We start from the raw sequence: 26,500 nt of genomic DNA, 5'->3' as shown, positions 1-26,500 counted from the left end.
ACGAAGAACAAGAGGAGGGAGCGAGTCGGTCATCGATGAGAGATGTAGACGGTAGAAGTGGGAGTCGTGCCAAGTCCGTGTATTGATGTATTCCTGAGATACTTGGTATTTGTCCGTACGTCGGTGTGTCGTATATGATCGTTGGCGTTGTCCGTTTGAAATACTTGGATTATATTGTAGAATTTCGTTTCGATCGTGGTGCTTTACCGCTTCATCTGTTCAGTCACCATGCCTAGATCTTAGAGGCAAGCGCTTGCATTTGTTTGTAGAGCGATGGTGATTCAGCGAATGGTCAAGAGCGATGAGAATGAGGATGAGGATGGATTGTGTTTTATTTGGATCCGTGCGTAAATAATCAATAAACCAAGACAAGACAAAGCACCTTCCTTGTAATCCTGATCCTCAATTTCGATTCCTGCCTGCGTCCTGAACTAACGCTTTAATCTTTCACTTTCACTTCTAACCCTTTCTCTCTCTTGAGCATGTATCTTGACCAACTGACTATTTTCACTTGCCGATCCCTGTGTCTCAGTGTGAGGATACTTGTATGCTTAAAAATGGGGTTGGCTCTACGAATACGATGCTCTTTGTTTTGGATACAAGCATTTACTCATTTGTGGATGCAGGGTATGGCATCTTTCTGACATGCGCGTGTCAACGTTTGGTTGTTGGCGTCAGTGGTCAATTCTGACCAGGCCCAGACAAAAGCCAAAGCCAACCGCGCGAGTGATGAGGTAAGATCCTATGACAACGGCAACAGATCCACGTGGATCAAGGTCAGGTTTTTTTTGACCTTGAAAAAAACCCATCGATTATCTTCCCCCCGGGAGCCAGAAATGCATTCCACTTGCGTAGAAGCGCCCAGAGTCCCATACTGGGACTTGTGCACAGCACAGTGGGCAGCGGGGAGTCTCGCATCCAGCCGCAGCGCATCGGGAACGGGGTCGACATCAAGCTTTGAATGACATTTGGAACGTAGACTGACAAACAAGGAGCTATGTGGCAGTGAATCACGTTCATGACTTACCGAACAGTGCTCTTTTTCCGAGTACCAGGGCAGAGCTCCATCAACATTCGGTCACGCAGGTACGAAGTCCACGACCCTACTTCATCCAGACGATCGACGTCCTGGTGATTGGATCAGGAACACCATTTGATCAGACAGCGGTTGCCATAGTGCTGTACCTTGCCATCGTGTCCCATATCAGTTTTATATATTCTTAACAACAATAGAGGAAACCAGAAATCGCTTGCTTTCGTGGCCCAATGGTTAAGGCTCCCGACTCTTACCGATTTCGGTTGATCGGGCGATTGCGGGTTCGATACCCGCCGAGAGCTTCATAACGAAGACAGAGAAAGTTGACTTTTTTGGCTTTTTCCCCACCCCTTACACCCCTTGACGGGGTGCCACCAACACCATCCAGCGTGCTCGTGGAGCTTTACAAATTGTCGCTCTTGATTATTTTTGGCGCTCAACCTTCATGCTGATCACGCTCTGCCACATAGCTGACACTCTCGTTGACTCGGACGACTCTGCAAGTCGCTCGGCATGGCTGTGCGGGGAAATTGTCAAGTTGATGATATTGCAAAATCGAAGCTCTGTCCATTCATGCAGAACTGGTCTATACATAACTTGATGCGTCGTAATGTACAAGAATCCGCTACTCCCTCCGCTGCATGACCTTGACAGGGTCGCGCTACTCCACCTGCATATCTTGTTCCTCCTCACCATTTGTGACCGCCTTGACAGGGGGCGGAGTAAAGATCTCAGACCACTATAATTTCCATTGATTCAGGTCAGCTGGATTGGACGCAAGAAGAAAAGGTAGATTCTTAGCTCGCTTACTTTGGGATATTGCCTCTTGTACAAATTCATACAGATCGTATCCATCTGCTGTATCGGCGCATCGAAATGAGCCTTGAAATACCCATGCGTACCCAGGGGTTCTTTGATGTGTCCGACTTTACCGAATTTGGTGTGCAGCTCGACAGACTTAAAATAATCGATATCCTCCCTGTTGAAGAACATGTATCGGATCGTAGCTGTTTTCTTGTGTACCTTGATCGGGTGTCCTGTGAGGATGATTCGCTTGGAGATAATTCGGGTTGGGTCCGGTGAGAGGAAAGAACCCATTGCGACGAGACTCGGCACTGTGCATGGCACCACGAATCACAGATTTAGCATCACATTGCGTCACACCCTGCAACCAGTCGCCGACAAAAGACAAAAATTAAGGCATCTGGCTGCTTACCTTGATCGGCTCCTTCGTCTTTCAGCAAGATACAAGCTGTTCTACCGAAACAGATCGGTCCAAAGGTAGTAGCCACAGTGGCCTCTCCAGGCCGTAAAAATTTCTGCGACTTATGTACGTTGTTGACTCCCTTGCCTCCTCCACGGACGTGCTGAGAATACAAGGGTCTGATGGTATATCTCCTGGGTCCGACACAAAGGATGAGTGGTTCCTACACATGCACATCAGCAATCAGCGGTTAATTGGTATAGACATAGGATCGCGACTTACTTTAGCTTTGACCGGCTCAGTATACTCGGTATTACGCTGGACCACGAAATGCAGCACAGATTGCTTGTGCTCATGTTGTAACAAGCCATGAACAATGAACGGCAGAGAGGCGTCTCTTTCGTCAATCACGCTGCGAGGTACGTCTTTCAAAACCAAAATGACCCGAGTTCCAGCCTGGGCAGAATCGTCAGCGATCTGAGAATGTGACGGTAAGTAAGACTCACCTTGACTCCTTCTACAGCTCCGTCTCTTTCGATCCTCTTCTTCGTACCCATGTAATTCTCAAATTGGAAGATCTTAGCATAATCTATTGGTAGATTCTCATACGGATCCCAAGGACTCGTTCTGAAACTCTTTAACCCTCTATAACGTTGGAACCGCGTTCGAGCGGCGATATGACGAGGCGTATCGATCTCATCAGGGAACATCGCATCTTCCGCTTGTGCCCTTTCTCTCTCTTTCAAGTATGCTTCGTACCTGTGAGCCACCTGTCAGCATGATACTTCGCGACGTAGTAGCATACACGACGCCACGCAAACTCACTCTTCCTCTTCTCGCTCAGGGTCAAGATCTCGATGAGCTTCCTCTTTCCTCTCGTCCAGTTCGATCTCCTCCGTTTCCTCTTCATCATCATGATCGTATCGCTCATAGCCGTCTTCTGGTCCATCCACCGCTTCATCACCGGATACATCCATGTCGTCCTCGTCTTCATCATCCTCGTCATCCTCATCATCATCGTCTTCGTCATCGAAAATCCACGCAGCTTGGTAGGCGCTTGTACCTTTCGGTACCCGCTTAGTCCGCTTCTTCTCGTCTGTCGAGCTTCCTGCCGCCGGGGCCTCCGATCCAGCCATTTCTTCCTCCGTTGGCCATGTCTGCTCGTTGGACATCAAGTCCGGGTTATTCGTAGCGGTCAAATCGTCCGTGTTTTCGGTAGGTACGGATAAGGGTCCAGACGCTGTGTCCACTGACATGGAAGATTGTTGGTGGGGACGAGATGCTAGAGCTAAAGCCGAGGGTGGTGCAGGCAGAATCTACGAACTTACTCTCAGCCCCAAATGTCGTGATACCTGGAGAAAGGAACCGATGATGCTTACGGATTCGACTTGGAAGTCTCCCCGTCCCGGTAAATGAACGAGACGATCTGCACTCAGAGCTCCTCCTCGAACTGTACCGATGATCTCCAAAGTCCCCTTTTGCACTCCATCCTCACCTTGTACGCCGCTGCCCGTCCATCTCACTGCATTCGAGCCTTCTGCTACTATATATGCTCGACCCTCCTCGTTCTTGGTGCCTCCGGGTGCAGCCTCACAGAATGCTCGAGCGAGAAGGGCGGATTCAGCCGGGGTGTCAGAAGAGTGGATTTTGGGAACTGAAGGGAAGAAGTACTTGGTGAACGACAACAACGATTTATGTATCAATTGCTTTGTGTCTGGTTTGATAGGGTTGGAAACCGGAGCCTAGAAATCGATTCAGCTATAACAATTCACGGCTCGTTACAAGAGATCAGCGACCCACCTGCACAGCTGCAATCATCTCTACACCTCCCGCTTGACCTTGCAGACTCCGTAAGATAGCTTCTCCTTCCAGCTGGACCTCGTCTACACTACTCAGTAGCAACACCACGTAGTCACTTATCAAAGCTGCATCCAGGGTAGGATAGAGCGAGAGCGGCGGTAGGAGGTTGATCTGTAAGGAAGTCTTGAAGCGCGGAGCTCGGATCAGGTACGTTCCTCGGTCCGTCAGTGCCGACGATATCTCTTGCAGCTCAGCTTCCGGTAGACCGAGGGACGGCAAGAGGTTGGCGAGGAATCGGCGAGGCGATATCGAAGGTAAAAGGGGTAACACGGAGATGATTCTGGGAACTTGGCCTGCCCATCTTAAATGAGCGAAAGTCTCTCAGCGAGTCGAGTAACAGCTCACCTCCTCCACTACTGGTCGAGAAGAATTTTACATCCTCCACTACTGTCTTTCTCTTCAAGTCCCGCTTCTGGGCATTGGCATTTAATCGGGCTTTCTTCGAGCTGGAAGCCAAGTTTTTGGTATTCTTGCCGGATTGAGCTGAGCCGCCCATTTTTCCTAGGAGAGTATCTCACTGTCAGTCGATGCGTAAGGTAGAAAAGTAGATTCAGCTTACCTTTGGCAGCTGTCTTTAATGACCCTTTCGAAGCATGCTTAGATTTGAAGCCTTTATTGCTCTGGACCAAACACCTCATGAGCCAAGAGCGGACAAAATCGCCCGAACATTGCTTACCTGTTTCAAGGTCGACCTATGCCTATGTTCTGAGGACACCATCTTGGCCTCTGACTTGCAAGTTCTGCTGATTTGGCAATAGTGGACAGATGAAGAACACTGAAGATGCCCGCTTGGTTGATGAGCGTCAAAATATTTTGAGTATCATCACGAATCACGTGGCAAAACCCCTGATCTCCTCCACACAAGTGCAAGCTTTATGGTTACAGTCACAGTTGACTGGTGCTCCTTTATTATTCTTCAGAAGTCATAAGCATATTCGTCTATACCAACCGCAAGCTGTTCACACTGCTCCTTCAGATCTCACATCGTCTGTGCTCGAAGACTACCCCACGGAATCGAGTCAGCAAAGTCGGTCCCAAATAGAGATGGACGAGCTATTCTTCTTCTTCATTCTGTTCTGCGGTCTCTTCTTGTGAGTCCCTTGTCTTGCTTCGGCTGGCCTCCTCGGACCACATCGCGGCTGTCGGCGAAGCTGATAGTGGATCTGAACACCCCAGCCTTGCATCAATCATCTACTGCTTCTTATCGACCTGCTTGGGCGTCCAAATACGGCGGGCCGATCTGAAGGAGGCCTTCTCGATACCCACCCCAGCAAAGATCCGCGCTCGGGACGCGGAGCGACGTCGGCGGATGGAACAGGCGGGAACATACGAGCTGGACGATATAGATAGGAATGTAGGATACGAGAGGGTCGGAGGGATATCTTCCGGAGCAGAGGAGTTTGAGGTCATGAGGAGGGGCGGGCCGAGTCGAGGGTTTTTCTAGCTAGTACGGTTTCGACACCGTTACTGTCTGTGAAAAACGGGGTTTCATCCCATCATGTCATTCGTCAGTTATAGACTTCCTCAATCAGTTGCTGAGTGCTAGCTGATCGTCGAGATCAAGGGACTCAAGCGTAGCGAGCTACTAATCGATCACAACAGCATTGTTGACACGACGCGACGAAAAATGGCGGAACGCAGGCTTGTTGAAATATTATACTGATGCATTGATGCTAACCCATTCCCAACAGGTGAATGCTATTTGATTATTGACTATAAAGTAAAATTGTATGTCCGAAGGAAGGAGAACCACGATCACGAAGCGGGAAATGGAGTGAAAATCTAGAGGAAAGAGATAGTCTGTGCTTGCAGAATGCTTGACCAGTACTTGTGAACCGAACATTGACGCAGACGCAGAATGTACCAGGTGAAGGAGGGTGGTTTAGAATTGGAACAAAAGTACTGCAAAAGCACGAAATATCAGCATCGGCCTCATTTAGCAATGAGGTAAGAGCAGACTTACACCAAGGATTAAGCACGATGGGATAAAGGAAATGGCAACATGCTTGAGCCATCAAGGGGAGAATACATGTGAAATTGGTACTGAGGCAAGTTGACAATCAGCTTATCGTCTTGATATCGATATACGGAGGTAGATACTCACATCCTGTAACCGGTTGGTACGAGAGGCGAAGCCATAAAGGCGACACCGAGGATCATCACCCAAGAAACGATCCAGATATCCCAGAATCGTTTCCACATAGCCGGCCATTCCTTGAAGAAATGCGAAAGTTCGACTTCCTTCACTGTAGATGCCCATTGCATGTTGTATCCTGTCAAGTGCGCGCATCTGAATTTTACAGTAACCGACTATCAGTGAGACATCCTGGAGTAATATTCGTGACGAGGTATGTGCAACTCACAAAGCTGTAGACAAGTGCCAAGACATTCCACAGAAGAAGAAAAAGAAGAACACGATCCATTTGAAGTTTTGTATCAAGGCGTTTCCGAGCGAGTTGGTGTTCAATCGATATTGGAACAGGGCCGAAGAGACGTTGGATAGACCACAGAAGATGACGATACATGTCAAGAATACTTGCCATGAGCTGAGGTAGAACAGATCGAGCACGTCGTCAAAGAGACCGATTAACACCCAATTGACGAGTGACAGTAATAGCGCACAGGCGATAGCGTAATACCTAATAGAATGATCGGGTTAGCTTGATTGGTTTAGCATTTAAGGAATAGTAGCTTACGAAGAGATATAAGCCAATACAGATATCTTAGAGTGAAGAGGAATGCCGTCGGCCCACACGAAGGATCGGTACAAGGGAGTGATAGGACCTTTGGTGAACCAATTTCGCAATGGATGGAAAAGAAGCTCGGAGCATCCATAGGCGTATTTTTGCCATCGATTCAGCTCGTCATCGGCAGTGAGAGATACACCTTCTTGGAAACCACCGTTGGAGTAGGCAGCCCATCGCAAACTCCATCCCTTCATTTGACATCGCAGAGCCTGATCGAAATCCTCAGATACGTGCGATTCAGACCAACATTTTCGGATGCCGTCGTCTGCGTCGATGAAGGAGGCATCTTGGATGGCGGCCCATCGAAGGAAGGCGTTGTGCCCTACGAAAGGCGCGACTTCTCCGTTGGCGGCGCAGAAGGAGATGGCAGTGTTGATACGGGTGGTGAAGGACGTGATACCGTTCTCGAAGAAATGACCGACGACTTGCATTACAGCAGATTCGTGTTGGATGATAGCGATGTTAGGTGATTGAGCGAATTCCCTATTTCGCAAATGGTTAAGCTGATGTCATGACGCAGATGAAAATGAAGGCAATGACGACGAGCAAGACTCACGAAGCGGCATCAAGGAAACAATCTTCAGGCACTCTGGTATCGGAGTCAATGATCAAGATGAGTTCACCGATTCGAATGTTACCAGCAGCCCAAGCGATACCTTCAGATTCTTCAAGTGCTTTGGCAAGCGCTTCGTCGTATATTTCTCGCTCGTCCTCGTCGGTCCAGAGCCAGTCAGGATCTTCCTGTTCCTCGGCCGAAGGTCGCATCTCGTCCATCAATTCCTCGACTCGTAAAGACAGGTTGTTACCGAAGTTCATGTTGGAGGCCTAAATTGCATAGATCATCAGCGCAACCCACAGCAATTTCCCACTGAAGGTAGAAAACATACCTTCTTAAATCGACCTTTTCGGATGAAACCATCTTTGCCGTGTTTGGGTCGAGCAGTCCAGCCAATATTGTTACGATCGTAATAAGCCTTTCTGATTTCTTGCTCCTCTTCGTCCCAGATTTGCATACCATCGTCGAAGACGAAGATGTTGACGGAACCACCCTGTCTCTCGTAGCTATTGGACCGGATATCAGCTAAATCGCGGTTCCGGGACTGGTAAAATCTATCTTACGTAGTGATAGCCTTCTTGAGCGATTCGACAGTAGGGATGATCACACCTTCCAAACCTTCCTTATATACAGGCATTTGAATCGTGATGTGAGGTAATCTACCGGTCATTCGTTTGGGAGCTTTACCAGAGAAATAGGACGAGTTTTGATGACATTGAGCTACAGGACCGAATATTTGCCACAAGTTTCCCATGACACAAATGGAGAAGAACTATTCGATCATAATTAGCGGATTGTAAAGGACAGAGCTAGTGAGATGCTCACGATTGAGAGCAGATAACCGAATGGCGAAGTAGCGATAAGAGCCATACGAGCCATTGAACCATCAAGCAAGACTTCCTTGATCAAGTTTCCTAAACGACCACGGATAAGATGAGCTGTGAAATCAATGTCTTGGTTGTACAACACAACTCACTGATACCGGAACCAATGAAGACGAAAGTAAGGATCATTGCCAGACCAGAGACAAGCGGGGCATAAAGCATGACTGGTCGTCGATCTCGCATCTCCCAATCACCTTCTTTTCCGCCGACCTTCTCCTCCGTGAGATCCCCATCGGCATCTGCGAGTTCCTTCTCTTTCTCGGCGTCTCGATCCACCCAACCTTCTTCATCTTCACCCTTTTCGTCAATCTCGTCCTCAGATTCGCTTTCAGGTTCGAGTAGCTTGAGCTCGTGGTGTCTTCCCGACCAGACATATGCGATCATACGTTGTTCCAAAGCCTCAGCTGATGGGATGAGGGTCTCAACTTCGTCCGCCCATACCACCAAACATGCGTCGGCTCGTACAAAGGCTGCGAACTGATGTTTACGGGCACCGGCAAGCTGGGAAAGGTCATCTAAGATCTGGATTCGGGTGTTGACGTCAAGAGTGATCTCGATCGCATCCTCAGCGCTATGTCGGTTATTAGTTTTTCGACTTATGCTTTTCCGCAACCGAGAAGCTCACCATCTGGCCATGATGGCTTGCACCACTTTACTTGTGATCTTCATTGCGACTTCGGGGTTGAGTGTGGATATAGCAGCATCCCACTCTTTGATCCTTCGTCCTAATTCTCTCGCACCCTTTTTAGTGTTCTTTGGCTGAGGATACGTTCTTAGAACCCTCTTCTTCACTCTACACGAAGATATCAGCACAAGGCCAATCAGATCTCCATATTTCGACACTGATACTCACCTGATCGAGACCAAACCGTCGAATTCTGCATCTCTAAACCAGCCTTGACGTTCGGCAACATTCCATAAATGCCGAACCATCATATCGTATCTATCCCTTGGTCTGCCCCCTCTATCTAGGATGGAATCATCACTTTCGTCCGAACTCGAGTCATCGCTTTCATCGAAGCTCTTTTTATCTATATCTCCGGAATCCGAAGTAGCGAAAGAAGCCCCTGATTTGCTGGAGCGAGAACCCTTGGATGAGATGGACTCGTTATCTGACAGCTCCCAAGAAGCCCTCGAAGCTTTCTCGTCTATGTCTTCCTCCTCAACAAAGGCTTTGGAAGTTCGGGAGAAGGTCTCGGTTGGTCGACGTGGGACATGCGATGCTGGAATACCTTGGGCATTGGGGATGGAAGGGATAAATGAAGACGCAGCCGAGGACATACGTCGGAGGAAGGACATGTTGACGGAGAGGCAGCGATGCCTACGCTTTGTTTATCCTAATATTGCCAGGCGATTGTAATGCTGTTCCTCTTTCTGTGTAGCTGTCTGAAGAATGTTACATGAGTACAGAGGAATCGAATCCGAGGTGAGAGCGAGCAAACTCACGAGAGTAGGCGTGGGCTAATATCTAGTATCGGATGTGTGACCAACCTACCTGGTCTGCGGACAATCTTGCAGTAGTCGGATGTCGAAGACGTAGCTGTTGGCTTGAGTCGATGTCTGATAGAAGGTGTATGGCACGATGTGAATGATTCTGACCAACGGTGATTGTCGTCGCCTCACCAAAAGGGAAAGTGACTTTCGCTTTAGCGTCAAAATGATGTTCCACCAAGATCAGGAGCTGCCTATCACTCCATATGCTAAGGATGGACGGTTCAGTCCGACCCAAAATCCGACTGATTGCGAAAATGGTTAATTGCCCTCCCTCGTCCGATTTGCACGAGCGGGATCGTATGTCTCGCTTGTATCCCTATCGATAGCTCATGCTCCTTGTCTGTCTTAGAAGCCGCAAACTTTCTTTGTTGTTGTGATACAAGGCCGGGAAAATCAAAAAAGAACAGAGTCGATCGTGGCGTGATACATTCACGTAATTCACGCTGTCACAAACGGCATCTGAGTCGCGAGTTTCTGGACATGAGGAATCATCACGTTTGTCCTGCCCTCCTCTCGCGCCAACATTGCATACAGGAAATCATCTTTCTAAGAAAGGGAATCTGACAGACCGGATCCGATTGGTACGATCCCTTCATGACCTTGCATGGCCGTCCGCTAGTAACCCGTTATTCAACCCGCTCCACATCGTGCGGTTCTAGATCATCTTGTGAATTTCTCTATCGTCTAATCGGATGCGAATATTTCGGTTGCTGAGACAGGTCTAATTTTGAGTAGTCAAACTGAGGACCCTTTGAAAGATTGGAGTAACTTCAGACTTCCCGTGCCGTGGGCCTGAGAACCGCTGCTTCCGTGCACTTTTACTTTTAATCTGTCAGTTACGGGACCCTGAAGATCTTTGTGTTATGGCAGTCACCGGATGAGACGGGAAACTTTCCTTTTCCGGCTGATCCGCGCAGGCACCCTTCCCATCTTTCCCTTAATTCAATGTTTCCCTTATCTTTGTTGATGATCATCCCTGGGTGAGAGCTGAGTAAGACTAGCCTCTAAAGGCTAGATTACTTATCTGACGATCGGCGTAGAAATGTACAAACTGCGATTTTCAGAAGCGGCAGCAGTGTGTGTCGTGACAGGGTGAGAAAAAATGTTACTTCGGTCTGGGAAAACTCTGGAGGTGAGATGCGAAATTATGATGCAAGTCAGTCACCGATTCGTTTAAACTACGAACTCTACTAGGACACCCTTGGCATCCGAGCCGTACCGCGTTGGTGCGTAAGTACATCTTAATTTACGTTATCCTGGTTTGGAACAACAAATCGCAAATTGACTATCTAGCTGTCGTGCCATTGCAATCAAGCAAGTAGTTGACCATCATCAGAAGTCGCAATCAGCTGTTATCGGTGCGATCTTCAACGTGAGAAGTTCAAAGCGGCAGACCAACCCGGCCTGCTGTATGTCGATATCAAGTAGCTTTTCCAAAGACAAAAATCATCATCCATTATTTCAGCAAGGAGGTTAGATTCTACACCGACATTGGAGGTATTCGGAAGGGTGTTTACACAGAAAGATTTCACTCTTGTTCGCCCATGACTATTAGCTAAGACCCGACAACCCACCTTCCGACCTTTCCTCACCTTCGATCCGCGCTGCAACTCGTCAAAATGGGTATCTTCGGCAAAGCGAAACCCGCCTTCTCCCCTCCTGAACTTCCAGTACACGAGCCCGTTCCAGCCCGAGCGACCCAACGACGAGTATCCCTTTTCCCCTCGCTTGCTTCTATTGGTCTGGTCGAGCCTGATGCCGATGCGCCCATCGATCCCGTCACCCGAGGACGAACGTTCTCAGGTGAACAGCAACGAGGAATAAACGGCAGAAAGCTCTCACAAGCAATTGTTCCCGCATGGCATCGAAAAGCGAGTGAAGCCCTCGCTAGGCGGGATACCAATCCTGAGAATCTTAGATTGGGAGAAACCACTAGATACAATCAAGATGGCATGAACAACGCGTTTTACAAATCCAAGCTTACGATCGATAATGGCAGTTCTGAGGAAGAGGATTCTGATGGAGAATTCGCACCTGATAGGTTATCCGTTACAAGGAAAGTTAGAAGGAATAAGGGCAAAGGAAAGGCAAGAGGGTCAGACGCCCTGCCAGGATGGGAGGCAGGTCCGCCTCTCAAGGCCAAGGTGAAGAAGGGAAAATCGAAGGACAAGAAGAGCAAAAACAGGCATAGATCGAAACGGGTGATGAGGCGTCTGGATGAGAACCTTGACGCCTATAACGCGTATGCTCAAAATGGACTGGTACCGCTCACTCGGTCAGCCAATGCGACTCGAGACGAAACATCAGCTCTGAATCCGCCGCCCATGTCGATAGGCAATACGATCTTAGAAGAGGATGAGAATATGGTAAAATCGGCATCCCACACTATGTCGCTCAACACAGCTGGTCAGACCGATCACCCAAGGGCAGTCTTGTTTGGAGACGGTTTTGATGCCTTGGACGTCATGGCAGATCATATCTTTAGGCTTGGTGTACAAAAGAAGAAATGGTTCAAAGCTCCTCGAATGGGAGTGAGGAGGAACGACGCTGCTACAGGTGTTACAATAAGAGCTAGGACAGGTCTGTATCGAACTTTTCCGGTGGATTATGAAGCTCTCAAACCCTTCGAAGAAGCTATCACTCGACTGAATCCTGAAGTGGCTATCAAGATTAAATCCGATATTGTTGGCACAATCTTTGATACCTACATGTCAGTAACCATTTGTTTCTACTGCACCCAAGCATGTTTTGTTGATTACTGAGGCTTGATATACAGTAACCCTTCCCCATCCATGAACGAGCTGGTGATCGATGAGAACACCCGTATACAGATCCTAGACAGTATCGAACTTCTCGCTCGAGCTCGAAAGCATCAATACGCGGCCTTCGTACGATCTGAGCAAGTCCTGGTCGTATGGGCCGATGCAGTGGAAAACGTCATTCCCGCTGCCGAGGCATTGGAAGAATCCTTGATTCAATTCATATGGCAAGGCCCCGAGGTCAACGTGAAGTTTAACTTAGTGATGCTTCACGATGCCAAAAACCGAGAAGATGAGAAAGAGCAGGAGAGGAGAGACTCACAAAATTCGAACGAGAAATACGGCATCGACGGAGTCGTCCTACCTGAGCTGACGGCCGACGATAAAGGTTCAGTCAAGACCAAAGAGGAAGATCTGGACCCCGAGGATATAGCGAAGAGGGAGATGAGGAGGAAATGGAGGGAAAGACCAGTCATGATGATCGCTCCCGTTTCAGATGGTCTGGCTATCATGCTTCTTATCACTATCATCTCCCTCGGTATAAGGACGCTGTTAAAGGAATACTTATTGGACGGCAAACCGATGCGGTTCGTTCTCCTCATCTTTGCACCTGGTCTTATGTGTGTTGCCACATTCGCAGCAATGGTCGTCATCAATTCAGCTGTAAGTGACTGTTGCAGTCCAGTCTCGCTTGCCGCAACGCCGCTACGTCTCTTCAGCTGACCTCGATGGTAGGGCCAAATCTTCGGTCCTGTTCGTCAAGTCACCCAAAACTCCAGGTATTTCTCAGGTATTGCTCCGAAGCGTACGATGGGAGAATTAGCTCATGTCACCGTCAAACTACCCGTCTACAAGGTCAGTAGATGCTCATTTGATCCCATGCTGGTCATTGAGCTGATATCTGTTTCCTCCAGGAATCATTGGAAGAAGTCATCATGCCTACCGTCGAATCCCTCAAAGCAGCTATTACGACGTACGAGCGTCAAGGTGGTTCGGTCGGTATCCTGATATGTGACGATGGTCTACAATTACTCTCGAAAGCCGAAGCTGACAAGCGAAGGCGATTCTACTTTGATAACAACCTCGCATATGTAGCACGACCAGGACACGGTGTTGATGGTTTTGTCCGAAAAGGTCGTTTCAAGAAGGCTGGAAATATGAACTATGCTGCTGCTTTATCGCTTCGAGTCGAGGAAATCATGGATGAGCTCAGACCTGCTGCCGCTGAGAAACTCGATGCCGACCACTTTTGGAACGAGCTGGACGAGAACGATATCTACGATGCTGCTTTGGCGCAAGCGCTAGAGGAGAAAGAGGGCAAAGCTTGGGCAGCTGGGAATATCCGGATCGGCGAAATTATCTTGATTGTCGATTCGGATACTCGAGTACCAGAAGACTGCTTCGCAGATGCTGTTTCTGAGATGAAGGAAAGTCCGGAAGTTGCGATCATTCAACATGCTTCCGGTGTAATGCAGGTTGCTCATCACTTCTTTGAGAATGGTGTGGCCCATTTCACAAGAATGATCCAACATGCCATTTCTTACTGTTGTGCAAGTGGTGAAGGTGAGTACATTCCGGTAGTGCCCTTAGATTTGACATCAGCTTACATACACATACCCGATAACAGTCGCTCCTTTCGTCGGACACAATGCGTTCCTCCGTTGGTCAGCTCTGCAAGAATGTATGTTCGTCGATCCCGATGATGGAGTCAACAAGATCTGGTCTGAAGACCACGTATCTGAGGATTTCCAAATTGCTGTAACGTTACAGATCAAGGTGAGTCAGACACGTTCTCCATCTCAAGGTGAAATTTGCTGACAGAAATGATCACAGGGTTACACCGTACGATGGGCAACATACAGTGGAAGCGCTTTCGAAGAAGGTGTATCGTTGACTGTTGATGATGAAATCAATCGATGGCAGAAATACGCTTTCGGATGCTCGTGAGCTGTCCAAAGCCCTAAATCTCATGTCCGTTGACTAACGAGTGGTATAGTGAGCTGGTCTTCAAACCCATCAAGAGCTGGTTTAGGGGTCCCATCACACCTCTGTTCCACGGTTTTGTCTGGTCAGATATCCCGATTCACTCCAAGTTTTCTATCTGCGGTTATATCTTCTCGTACTACGCTATCTCCATCGCATGGCTTACAACGGTTGGCAATTACTTCATCGAGGGTTTCAACTGTGAGTAGACCAAATTGCATCATTAGGATGGTAAGGTGCTGATGATGGCTTTTCTCATCGTACAGTGCCGGTCGATGGATACTGTGAGTCGGCTTGGCACGTTGATATGAAACGATGTGAGGCTGATGATATGATTCACAGATCTCAATTCTTGGAAAATCACTTTGGTCTGTTTGACGATATTCACCGGGCTGAGTAATCTCGCATATATCGTTCTTCGATATCGACTGAAAGTACCCGACTCGTCTCGGCTGGCTGTCGATCAAATCAAGTGGATTCGTGAGTCGTGGTGTCCCTTTCACGTTTGGGCTCGCTTCAATGGCTGATCGCTTATCAATTGTGCAATAGCGTACCTCACTATCTTCTTCACTGGTATGTCAATGCCTTTGTCGGCCGCCACTGTCGCCCATCTAGTCGGGTACAATATGACGTGAGTCATTGAGCTATGGTCCATCCCATCGCGTCCAAACGATCACTGATGTTGAATTTTGTGATGATAGATGGTCCACAACCGTAAAGACCGTCGAGAAATCCAATTTCTTCCTGCAATTACCCATCATTTGGCGTCGTTTCTGGCCTCAATTGAGTTTTTTCGGTCTCTGTGTGGTAAGTGACCATTCATTCCTCGTGCTGAGGTGCAGGAAAATGGTCAAGCTGAACGACTGCCACTGCCTTTCGTAGCCGATGATGGTCATCACTTCCGGCTCATTGATGCCAGCGGGCTACCGAATCGGATCGCATAACATCGAGGTTTTCGTACCTATGGGTATAATAACGGCGGCGCATCTTTTATATCCCTTCGCACTGAATCCATGGTTCTTATCCTTCTCTGTGAGTAGACAGTCATCTCACGTCACGAAGTTTCCACAGCTAATCGTCCGATTGAACAGTTCTAACCAAAATATCTGGGATCAAATTACCGTTCATTTTCGACTTCGGGCTACTCTGCATATCTTGTTATTTCACAACTTGCATCTACACTTTCCCATCGCCTACAAAGAGTAGCTTTTACTTGAGTCTTATAATAGATATATATATAACGATGCCAACAATAATTAATGCATGTCACATCGATGATTCATGGTTGGGGACAGAGAGGAAGACTGCCACATTCGATTGTTCGCCACGGGATTAAATCGAATTACCGGTCGATCATCTTAAAAGCAATTGAGAAATGCTTTTTTGTTCGCGTCCCTAAAGACCAGTAAGAACGATTCATCTATTTAAGGATCCAGTCATTTCTCACAATCATATTCAAGTATACCGACCAAAAATGTCAGAGATCGAAAAGATAGACGGATTCACCGAAGAGGAGCAGCTCGACTTCGAAGCTGAGCTCCAAGAAGGATACGCCGATATCGAAGACAGGTGAGTGACGAATGACGGCACAGCTCAGATTCCATTTCATCCGCAAACTGCTAAAAATCACACACATGTATATAGATACGCTGTGGACACCCAGCAAGGATTCGAGAATGTCCTCGTCGTTGACAACATCCCAGTCATCGATGACAGCAAGAAGCAGAAGTTGATAGATAGATTGAGGCAATTATTCGCCAAGGCCGGGGCGCCGATAGAGGAGGAGAACATCAGCATGCCATGGGATGACAAGGCTGCTACCAACAAAGGGTGAGACCTTTTTTTTACTTTAAAACACATTCGACAGCCCGTCACTGACATGACTTGTGCCCAGATTCATCTTCCTCACTTACCCTGACGCCCAACAAGCTGAGAATGCTCTCCGAGCCTTGGATGGATCCTCTTTCGGTAAAAGCACACTTTACGTCAATCGATTCGGAGACATCGAGAGATACGCCAACCTCCCTGTAGGAGAAGGCGAACTTCCGACAGGATGGAGAGAGAAGTCCTACGTAGAAAAGGTGAGCAAGTCGAGAACAATCACTAGTCGGACGTGAAATGCTGATATATTGCACTTTCAGGACCACCTTCGAAGCTGGTTAGGAGACAATGCCGGCCGAGATCAATACCTCACCTTCCGGGATACTGATGTTTCTATCTGGTGGAATGGCAGAAATGGTAACGCAGAGCCCGTCAAGGTTGACGGTAAACCCCTTAAGAACAGCGTGAGTATCGACTTCTGCCTTGAGCTTCAGAGTTCAGCTGACTCTGGGTGCAGAAATGGGGAGAACTTTACCTGCAATGGTCACCTCTGGGAACATATCTTACTTCCCTCCACCGAGTCGGTGTAGCTCTTTGGTCTGGTCCCAAGCTTGATGGACCTATCGGAGTCAATGTACTTCGTTTCACCCACCCTGGTGTCCGACTCATTCAGTACTCGCCTTGCGAGAACTACCTCGTCACCTGGTCTGAAGAGCCGTTGGATAATTTCGAGAACCACCCTAACGCCGCTTTGAGAGAGACTTTCGGTCCCGAAGATGAGGGAAACACATTTGTCGTATGGGATATCAAGGCTCAACGAGTCCTCCGAACCTTCCCCCCTGAAAAGCCTGTGCAAGGTGAAGATGGTCCGCAACAAATGCCTTGGCCCCTGTTCAAATGGTCCCCTGATGATGCTTACATCGCCAAAGTCAACGTCGGATCTGGTATTGCCGTTTACGAGCTTCCAGGAATGGGTCTCTTGGACAAGAAGTCCATCAAGATTGAGGGTGTGCAGAACTTCGAATGGTGCCCCATGAGCGATAAGGACTTCGCTGCTCGAAAGGCCGGAAAAGGCAAAGAATGCTCCTTTGTATTCTGGACGCCTGAGGCTCAGAATCAACCTGCACGAGTCAGCATCATGTCTATTCCTAGCAGGAATATCCTTAGAGCTAAGAACCTCTTCAACGTGACCGACTGTAAATTCTACTGGCAAAGCCAAGGTGATTTCCTCTGTGTCAAGGTCGACCGACATGCCAGAAAAGCCAAATCGAAGAAGGCTACTTTCTGTAACCTAGAGCTCTTCCGAGTCAGGGAGAAAGACTATCCTGTGGAGGTCATCGAGTTCAAAGGTTAGTCACGCCACATGATCATTGAACTGCATAATTGGACGTCAGCTGACCGCGTTATACACTCAACAGATTACGTTCCCCAATTCGCTTGGGAGCCTCAAGGTAATCGATTCGCCATGGTGTCTTCCAACGACCCGAACTACGGTCAAGGTATCCCCGGTGTAGTCATCAAGTACAACATCGACTTCTACCAACTTGACCAGAAGAAGGGTGATTTCATCCCTATCAAGCATCTTGACGGCAAAATCGCCAACACCCTTGTATGGTCTCCTCGAGGACGACACATCGCCCTCGCCACCATCGGCTCATCCCAAAAGTTCGACGTCGAATTCTGGGATCTCGACTTCGTTGTCGATGAGAGAAGAGAAGCCTCTGAACCAGGGGCCAATGTCACTATGCTTGCATCTGGTGAACATTATGGAATCACTGATATCGCTTGGGACCCAAGTGGACGATACTTGGCAACTTCGGCTTCGGCTTGGAGACAAACCCCGGAGCCCGGATACTGCATCTGGGATTTCAAGGGACAACAATTAGTCCATCAACCTCAAGATCGATTCAAGCAATTCCTATGGAGAAACAGACCTTCCACCCTACTTTCGAAAGATCAAATCAAGAAAGTTCGCAAGGAGCTCAAGGAGTATTCTAGGACTTTCGACGAGGAGGATGCCGCCGAAGAGAACAGAGGATCAGCCGAGAAATTGGCTCAGAGACAGAGAGATATCTCGGAATGGAATGCCTGGAGAGCGAGAAACAACAAGAAGATCGATGAAAGAAGGGCTCAATTGGGTAAAGAGAAGAAAGTCACGGTGGTCAATCACCAAGATGATGAGAGAGTCGAGGAGATTGTTGAAGAGCTCATTGATGAGACCGAGGAAGTCGTTGTTGGATAGGTCGTCACCAGAAGTTGCAATTTATCATACAATGCTATATTTACAAGCTGGATGCATCTTTCCTGAACGCATCAGTATCGCTTTTTATTGGACCGAGACGATTCGGTGCAAGTTCCAATTCCGAATTGGTACTCATACACATCGCCATGCATCCTTGTTCCGTATGACTGACACATGCAAGATAATAACTACTATGGCTATCACTTGTATCTGAAATAACACAGATGACAGACTTTCCTCTTTTTCCCTTTCTGCAAATCTTTCCCACTTGTACTTGTATTGCCATTGATGTCTTGCAGCACAGGTCTCTCTTCGCCGTCGACATCCATTTTCTCATCCTCGTGTTTGATCTCTACCGTCGCCGGCGTCGATGCTGACGGATCAATGTCATGCCATAAAGGAGAAACATCAATATGACAATCGGCACAATCGGCCAAACCTGAGTGTAGGTGTTGGTTGCCATTTTCCTGATCGACGATGTGGGGTAAGAATCTTTCCAACCTTTGGGCTTTTCGCAACATTGCGAAGCTGTCGTGAGGTGGGATCGCTTTATAGGCTGATACGTAAGTCTGAAGGGCGGTCTGATTCGTCAAGAAGGGTTTGAAAGTCTGTCAGCGTAGTTTCGTTGCAAGGGGAATGAACAAGTACTGATGACAAATAGAATCATGATTATATGCTCGATCATGATGATAAAATGCAATCTCAAATAGAAAGGTATCATTACTGATGTAACAGAGTCGTACAAACTCACTTCGTTTTGCTCAGGATCCAAGTCCCATAAGTCATATATGACCCTCTCAGTCAAATCATGTGATTTACACCATATACCGGGAGACATGACCCCCTCGGAATCTCGGAATTTGGTCACTGTCACTGTCCCATGTCGTCCTGGTTTAGCCTGCGATGACCGATCAATGCAATGATGCGCAACACATAAGGAATCAGTTTTTTTATCTTTACAAAGTCTTTGCCCGAGGACAGAAGCTGAAAAGAAAGAGAAAGAAGGGACAAAGAAGGGAAAATGTACTTACAAGACTGAATTCAAATCCAATCTTCAAGCCTGACAACCATGCGCAAGCCGGATGAAAGAGTACATCACAATCTGTACATCCTATCACAGCTCCGTCACTCTGATTACAAAGTGAGCATACCTGAGATTATGGCAATCCAGTTTATTAGATATCGTATTCGCAAGATCGTACAAAGAGGTAAACGGCTGTGTAGAATTGGGAGAAAAACACACATTTTCCCATTTGTCCCTTGATACCTCCATGACACCTTCGACAGGTTTCATCCTTGCCGGCTCGGCATATGTGACTTCAGGTAAATACGCCGAACAGAGGATATGTGCCCATCTTCTGCCTTCTGTAGGTTTCAGCGCTGACAGTAAGTCGAATTCTGGATGTTGAGTCGGCTTCTTCTTGATTTTTGATGTTATTGCGGATAAGTCATGAGGACAAAGCACACATTGGGGTTTCTATTTTCGGGGATGTGTCAATTTCGAAAATCGAAGCATACAGGACTAGACATCAAATCGAAGGGACAAAGCTTACCAGATGGTTTTCTTCCGTCTTCGCATTCACACATAAATCACATTCCCAATCTGGACCCATATCTTGAGATGGTATACCATAACAACCTGTCAAGTGCAGTCTTACATGAGCTCTGGACCAATACGATACTGGTATGACCAAAAGCAACGGAGCTCACCAGAGTGTACAGAGTAAGTGCAGTTCTTACACCTAGCCATCATGGATTTCGGTTCCATCTTCTTACAATTTGCACAAGGTGGCAACTTCGGCGGAGGCGGGGGGACAGGTGTAGCTGTACCACTTGCATCTCCCTGATTCAGATGACAAGCACGAGCATCAGCTCAACCGTGCTTGTCATTTCCACTGGTGGGAATCGTACTCACCTTGGCTTTCTTCGCGATGGTATCCTTCTTCGGCTCTTTCTTACTATCTTCCGACTTGACGAAAGAGATAACACCATATTTCCGATAATTCGACCTGGTGCATTTACAACAATCAGCTTGGAGCCGTATCGCAAGAGGGGTAGTAGTCGAGTTTGTATATTTCACTTACCCGCAATCCTCACACATAGCTTCACCTTGTACAGTCCTAGGGCATCTCCACCAGACCGTACTTATCCTAGTACTGCACGCAGCGCATTTTAGAGTCTCTTTCTCCTTATCCTTCCGCTTCGCGAAATCATTTCCATACAGGGAAACCTCATCGTCGGAATGGTGATCCTGTGCCGCTCTCATTCTACCCAGAGAAGGTGCACCAAGGGTCTTATTCTGCCTAGCATGCGATGTCGATACTTTGTGATGGTGTCGCAATGCTTCATTCTCTTTAGACAGTTGCCTGTTCTTCCATATATAGGAAAATCTGAGCACTTCCGCGGGTGTTTTGTTGAGCATTTTGGCGGTTTCGTGCGTTACCAGACCCCCATTGCGTTCTAGCTCGGCTTCGAATATCTCGGTCTCTTTATCGGTAAACTTTTCTTGCTTATCAGCTTGTCACTAGCCATGCAAGCAGGTTGACTGGACACACGTGTATAGGCTTGAAGTCTGCTAATTTCGTACGCCGCATAAAATGCAGAGCTTTGTCTCTTCCCATCGCGGTATACGAATCGATAGCCAGGTTCAACCGTTCCACATCGTGCGGGGGTACAGGAAGTTTCATCGACCGTATCTCCTCCATATATGCTCCCACTGCACTGACATGTCAGCGCGGATTCAAAACCCAGAGAAAAGGTTGTGACTCACGATCTTCACTCGGGTTAGATCGCACAGTGATGGTCGATTCATATCTCCTTTCACCAGGTTCGTAACCCCTATCGATTAGCCCATGTCTGGAAGGTCCCGCTTCCACTTCGACCACGCCGGGAGCATGAGGTTTCTCCTGCTCTTCCCAAGAAGGCACGTTGGCTTGGTATTTTGATCCTACCCTCGTAGCTGCCCTCGGGAAGATAGCATCTTCCGGATCTGAAAAATCGATCAGCAGTCATTACATTGAATGGGCGGGGGTCATAGACAAGTACTCACCTAAAGCGTCTTCTGGAGTCGTATACAGCCTGTAATCATCGGTCAGCTTCTCACTCCTTTTGCGTTCGCTCGTCCCAAATACCCACCCAAAATACCGCCATGGCCATCCTCTAAATGTCACATCAGGTCTAGCATCTGTAGCAGTGATCTTTTCCTTTGCTTTTTGTTTGTTCTTCGCCGTAGTCGTAGATGCTCCGTTGATCGCAAATCTAAACTTCTCCGACTCTACCTCTTGATGCCGTTGAAACGAGCAAGGTATGCAGAACCACGAGTACCCTTTCGCCGGTTTACCGATCAAGGGCGGGGTCAGACATGACATATGGTAATGCTTCTTACAGGCTCTATCGTGATTTAAATCCGAACACTCAGCTTAGCGGAGCGAAAGTCTCACAATGGGCCGGAGCAGGGAGACGATATTGATTATGAGATTTCGGATGGACTTACTCGCACTTGACTGATTCCTGATATGATGCCCATTTGTTGCATATACAACAACTCCGAAAGGCTTCCGTCAGGTCTGAGACCATCTCTCGTTCCGTGACGAGATACTCGTAGCGCGCTAATAAAGCTTCTTTGACTTCTAGAGGGACTGATTACGTGCACAAGGGTGATCAAACCAGCGTAAGTATAAAGTGTTCACCTCGCTATAATATTTCGGGGTATGGAAACGAAAGAGATGGACATTGGAGAGACATACTATTATTGACTCCTTCAGTCCTGACAACCTCAAATTCCCTCTTGATGTACGGATCGTAAAATTTGACAAAGTAGAAATGATCAGGTAATTTCTTCCATTTTAGAAGATCGTCAATCCTGTCTTTATGCCTGACATAGCATTTCCCTCTGACATTGGACAGAGGTTGTATGTCCGTATGTATCGCCGCGAACAGTAATCTGAAATCGTTTATAGGCCGCAACGATACCTTCGAGATATCGCACCTTCGTCAGTATTCACCCTGTACAGTACAAGCTGAAGATGATCATATCCTCTGATCCAGACTCATCTGCTGTGCAAGATGGCATGGACCAGAGGAGTATATACTGAAGAGTTGACTCACATCGGGCGGTCGGTAGTACAGACTCAATCGAACCATGAGCTCCGACCCGAGATTTTGGAACCTCGAGCCTTTTTTGGGCGATGTATGAGGAGGAAGAAACTCGATGATCCTCGCTATGTTATACGGTGTGCCTGTGGTAATGAGGACTCGTCAGCATGCAATGCACGATACGTTTGATCAGACTGATTGGATCTCTTAGGGGTGATGTTAAGTATCATCCTGACCCAAAATGATGGGTCGGTGGAATTGATCATGGATGTAAGGTGGACAAACTGACCATCTCGTTCGGACCATGGTAGTGAGACGTATACGTGATCTAGATGTACCATCGACAGGGGTCAGCATTTTGTCTTCATGTGTGTATGGTTACTCATGGGTGTGCAACAGTCTTTCTCGCATGCATACGAGAATAGTGGAATGAGTCGAAATTCTATGGTCTGACGTACCGTTCTGAGCTACTGTTTCACCGTTGGCAAGCTTGGCCGAATTCACTTTATAGCCTTGCAACACCATTTCGCCAGCTGCGAATCAAGGCAGCGAGGGTGAGGCGCCAGGTATTGCTGATCACCTGATTGCGAGCAACGATAATGATCTGCAGGGTCTCCGATATATCTTCTTCAGAAGGCCCTAAGGTTACTGTATGCTTGTTGTTTGGTGTGGTGTAGAAACGCCCGAAGGAAAGGCAGGCTAAATATGGAGTTGTCGGATTCTTCAAATGAATATCAGCTATCCGAATTTGCGCGCAGACTTTCTGCTATCCCAGCGTTTGTATCTAGTCTAGTGTACGTGGCGTATGGAGAGCGATTTGGCTCAATAGAGTAATAGAGTGAGAGCAACGGATACTCGTGAGCTGCCCGATTGTTAAAATACAGAATAGAACGAATAACAATCAGAAGAGGAACAAGAGTTTCTGAAATCATTCGTTCGTTCGTTCGTAAACTCAACTGCGCTCACATGGTGACAACAGCTTTTCGAACCCATTTTCAACTTCGCTTTTCCTTCATCCCCCTGTGTCACTGGCGTAGTTGATATGCATTAGATCCATAGATTGCACATGCCGATAGCTTCAACCCTACCAATCCTGCATATATAATTATGAGTACTCATGCATGTCTTACAAGCTTGCAATCTCACTAGATACCGCTACTCATCTTCCATTTCTGGCATAGAAACGTCAATCGCGGATCATCCCGCATTCCCATATCTTACTTTCCATTACCCATGTGCGTATGTATAAAGTGTACAAATAAGACTTCTTCATCAATCTCCACGACATACCGAGAATTCGCAAACGCTGTTTGCCTATTGCTTGATCCTTGATCCAATAGCTACCAACTTCGTAATAGTATATTCCTCTGTTCCTTGATGTCCACCTTCCTTTCCATAACCTGACTCCTTGATTCCTCCGAATGGGATGACAGCTTGACTGATCATACCAGTATTGGCACCGACCATACCAGTCTCCAAAGCTTCAGAAACTCGGAATACCCTGTCGACATCTTCGGAGAAGAAGTAGCCTGCTAAACCGACCTCAGAGTTGTTGGCCTTTTCAACCACTTCTTCCTCCGTCTTGAACCTGAACAAGGCCGCTACGGGTCCGAAGGTCTCTTCTGTCGCGATGAGCTATGTATGTACGAAAGCAGAACACCATTTCGACAAAGGTCAGTCTTCATCCTTCGAAAAGCTTCCACTCCATCTGTCGGCCAAAAAGAATCACTCACGCAGTTATCAGGGACGTTCGCTAAAACCGTAGGGATATATTCCGTTCCCTTTCCTCTCTTTCCTCCAACTAAGATCTTGGCCCCCTTCGATACGGCATCTTGCACATGCTATCATCAATACAACATGATCAGCAACGTGTCGCTCCTCACGCCCCAGGTTTCGATGATGATGGGCAGTGCAGAGTGGACATATGGACTCACCTCATCAACCTTATCAGCTTGTCTAGAATGGATTAACGGCCCATGAGTAACCCCCTCATCGAACCCACATCCAACTTTGAACTGCCCAACCTTCTCAGCGAGGGCAGCAGCGAACTTGTCGTAGATCGCATCTTGCACGTAGATCCTGTTGGCACAGACGCAAGTTTGACCTGATCCTCTGAATTTACTGGCGATCGTACCTGCTACTGCCGTCGGGAGGTCTGCGTCGTCAAAGACGATCAACGGGGCATTTCCACCTAATTCCAAAGACATCTTTTTCAGGGTCGACGAGCATTGTTCCGCAAGTAGTTTACCGACTCTGGTGGATCCGGTGAAGGAGACTTTGTGGACTAAGGGGTTGGTGCATAGTTCTTTGCCTACTTCTTGGAGGTGTTTGTCGGTGGTGATCACGTTGATCACTCCGTCCGGTACGCCTGCACGCCTGGCAAGCTGTCCATCGAAATTGACCATCAGCTGTCAAACCTTAAGCGGTATCGGAGTTTGGACTTGAGTCAGAGGGACATGTAGGGATGGAAAGGACCACTCACCTCGACAATGGCGAGAGTGGTAAAAGGAGTCTCACTCGGCACTTTGACTACACTCGTACATCCGACAGCCAAAGCTGGACTCAACTTTCTAGCGATCATAGCAGCGGGGAAGTTCCACGGCACCAACAAAGCTACGACACCGATAGGTTGTTTGATGGTGATGTTTCTAGTACCAGGTACAGAGCACGGGATAGTTTCACCGTTGGTTCGGAGTGCTTCAGCTGCGAACCAGGAGAAGAAAGAAGCGGCGTAATTGGCTTCGGCCAAAGCGTCGTTCCATGATTTACCGTTCTCCCATACGATCAATCTGGTGATATCCTTGATGTTGGCCATGAACAGTCTATGCAGTTCAGCGAGGTATGTCTGTCGTTGAGCCGGAGAGGTGCTTTTGTAAGTTGAGAATGCTTTGTGTGCGGCATCGATGGCGGCAGTGGTATCTTCAACGGTCTGGTCTGGACATGTTCCGATCACCTTGCCCGACGCGGGATCTGAGGAGACGGATGTCCATTAGCTCGTTAACAGAACAGTGATGCTCAGTAGGCCAAGAAAGACTGGCAGAACAAATCCCGAAGATCGGAGGGAAAACACTCAGAGGTCTCTGGCGAGATGTGCAGGCGATTATATCAAAGATCAGAGACTCACCGTTGACCTCAAAAGTGTTTCCTGACTGGGTATCTACCCATTTCCCATCGATAAGACCCTTTTGGATAAACAACGACGGATCATCGAGACCGAGCTAGGTTGATCACCCATACAAGTCAGCTAAGTTCCTTTGGGCCATCAAGTGGGAGCACACGCATGGGTATGTTAGCTCGACTGACAGGGTTCTCGCTGGTGACTTTAGGCCAATTAGACATCTTTCTAATACTCGATGATTGCCTGGTAAGGTTCAAGGAGGACGTGACAGGTCTTATTGTGGAAGAGGTTACGAGTGTTCTAGTAGCGGCGAGAGAGATGGTGGGTTTTATACTTTTTGATGAACGAGTAAGATTAGATATTCTAGTCAACGATGTGATCTTAGAAGGCATGATACGATAATCCTTTCTCAGATCGAAAGAGAAGGAAGGCGAAAACAAGATAGCCAGATACACGGATCGATCCTTTCTCTTTACTCAGTCTTCGGTTTTTCGTGAGGGCTCGGGAAACGAGGACGAGGTGCGGTTGCTGTTCAGTATAGGCAGAATATGGGTGTACGAGTATGATGATTTCGGATGTCGTTTACGTTTAAACGCCATGCCATGATTCAGTCCATGGTCCTTTCATCTTCCTCGGTTAAGCGACGGCTCAATCAAACATCACTCAACCACTTAAGATTAAGCGCATCCCACCAATTTAAA

The 26,500-nt window shown here is 47.7% G+C and overlaps 7 protein-coding genes and 1 non-coding gene across 8 annotated transcripts; 4 read left to right on the top strand and 4 right to left on the bottom strand.

Moving 5' to 3' along the window:
• Positions 1-1,252: 1,252 nt before the first annotated feature.
• On the top strand, positions 1,253-1,341 carry I303_101747. The gene has a single exon. It is a non-coding gene; the product is annotated as a tRNA-Lys (tRNA).
• Positions 1,342-1,697: 356 nt separating this feature from the next.
• Positions 1,698-4,818, bottom strand: I303_101746 (uncharacterized protein; the record flags this gene model as incomplete). Its single annotated transcript, XM_018405464.1, has 11 exons — positions 1,698-1,775; positions 1,847-2,151; positions 2,253-2,463; positions 2,523-2,696; positions 2,747-2,999; positions 3,066-3,556; positions 3,620-3,982; positions 4,041-4,393; positions 4,446-4,601; positions 4,660-4,720; positions 4,777-4,818. 11 exons carry the CDS (start codon positions 4,816-4,818, stop codon positions 1,698-1,700), a joined length of 2,487 nt encoding a protein of 828 aa, XP_018265745.1.
• Positions 4,819-4,865: 47 nt separating this feature from the next.
• I303_101745 (uncharacterized protein) lies at positions 4,866-5,544 on the top strand (the record flags this gene model as incomplete). The annotated part of the gene is made up of 2 exons (XM_018405465.1): positions 4,866-5,191; positions 5,277-5,544. The coding sequence occupies 2 exons, from the start codon at positions 4,866-4,868 to the stop codon at positions 5,542-5,544; spliced, it is 594 nt and encodes a 197-aa protein (XP_018265746.1).
• A 438-nt stretch (positions 5,545-5,982) lies between these two features.
• Positions 5,983-9,586, bottom strand: I303_101744 (uncharacterized protein; the record flags this gene model as incomplete). The annotated part of the gene is made up of 12 exons (XM_018405466.1): positions 5,983-6,002; positions 6,064-6,143; positions 6,205-6,390; positions 6,464-6,739; positions 6,797-7,330; positions 7,404-7,672; positions 7,735-7,909; positions 7,967-8,175; positions 8,229-8,317; positions 8,380-8,858; positions 8,913-9,080; positions 9,141-9,586. The coding sequence occupies 12 exons, from the start codon at positions 9,584-9,586 to the stop codon at positions 5,983-5,985; spliced, it is 2,931 nt and encodes a 976-aa protein (XP_018265747.1).
• Positions 9,587-11,400: 1,814 nt separating this feature from the next.
• Positions 11,401-15,620, top strand: I303_101743 (uncharacterized protein; the record flags this gene model as incomplete). Its single annotated transcript, XM_018405467.1, has 13 exons — positions 11,401-12,491; positions 12,558-13,203; positions 13,276-13,395; positions 13,455-14,103; positions 14,168-14,316; positions 14,374-14,483; positions 14,537-14,724; positions 14,790-14,807; positions 14,866-15,003; positions 15,073-15,154; positions 15,225-15,330; positions 15,406-15,555; positions 15,615-15,620. 13 exons carry the CDS (start codon positions 11,401-11,403, stop codon positions 15,618-15,620), a joined length of 3,453 nt encoding a protein of 1,150 aa, XP_018265748.1.
• A 377-nt stretch (positions 15,621-15,997) lies between these two features.
• On the top strand, positions 15,998-18,586 carry I303_101742 (eukaryotic translation initiation factor 3 subunit B; the record flags this gene model as incomplete). Its single annotated transcript, XM_018405468.1, has 6 exons — positions 15,998-16,092; positions 16,168-16,353; positions 16,418-16,604; positions 16,665-16,808; positions 16,862-17,693; positions 17,763-18,586. 6 exons carry the CDS (start codon positions 15,998-16,000, stop codon positions 18,584-18,586), a joined length of 2,268 nt encoding a protein of 755 aa, XP_018265749.1.
• Positions 18,587-18,786: 200 nt separating this feature from the next.
• On the bottom strand, positions 18,787-23,206 carry I303_101741 (uncharacterized protein; the record flags this gene model as incomplete). Its single annotated transcript, XM_065968409.1, has 17 exons — positions 18,787-19,167; positions 19,338-19,484; positions 19,618-19,737; positions 19,830-20,063; positions 20,140-20,225; positions 20,297-20,429; positions 20,502-20,595; positions 20,671-21,086; positions 21,142-21,302; positions 21,357-21,575; positions 21,636-21,664; positions 21,722-21,976; positions 22,080-22,224; positions 22,333-22,558; positions 22,694-22,824; positions 22,971-23,009; positions 23,140-23,206. 17 exons carry the CDS (start codon positions 23,204-23,206, stop codon positions 18,787-18,789), a joined length of 2,883 nt encoding a protein of 960 aa, XP_065824481.1.
• Positions 23,207-23,995: 789 nt separating this feature from the next.
• Positions 23,996-26,020, bottom strand: I303_101740 (uncharacterized protein; the record flags this gene model as incomplete). The annotated part of the gene is made up of 6 exons (XM_018405470.1): positions 23,996-24,316; positions 24,415-24,522; positions 24,616-25,065; positions 25,164-25,651; positions 25,806-25,899; positions 25,985-26,020. The coding sequence occupies 6 exons, from the start codon at positions 26,018-26,020 to the stop codon at positions 23,996-23,998; spliced, it is 1,497 nt and encodes a 498-aa protein (XP_018265751.1).
• Between the last annotated feature and the right edge of the window lie 480 nt (positions 26,021-26,500).

The sequence above is a fragment of the Kwoniella dejecticola genome, chromosome 2, assembly GCF_000512565.2.
Source record: "Kwoniella dejecticola CBS 10117 chromosome 2, complete sequence".
Lineage (NCBI taxonomy): Eukaryota > Fungi > Basidiomycota > Tremellomycetes > Tremellales > Cryptococcaceae > Kwoniella > Kwoniella dejecticola.
Note: the sequence above shows the minus strand (reverse complement) of the source record. Positions and strands in the feature narration are given on the sequence as shown.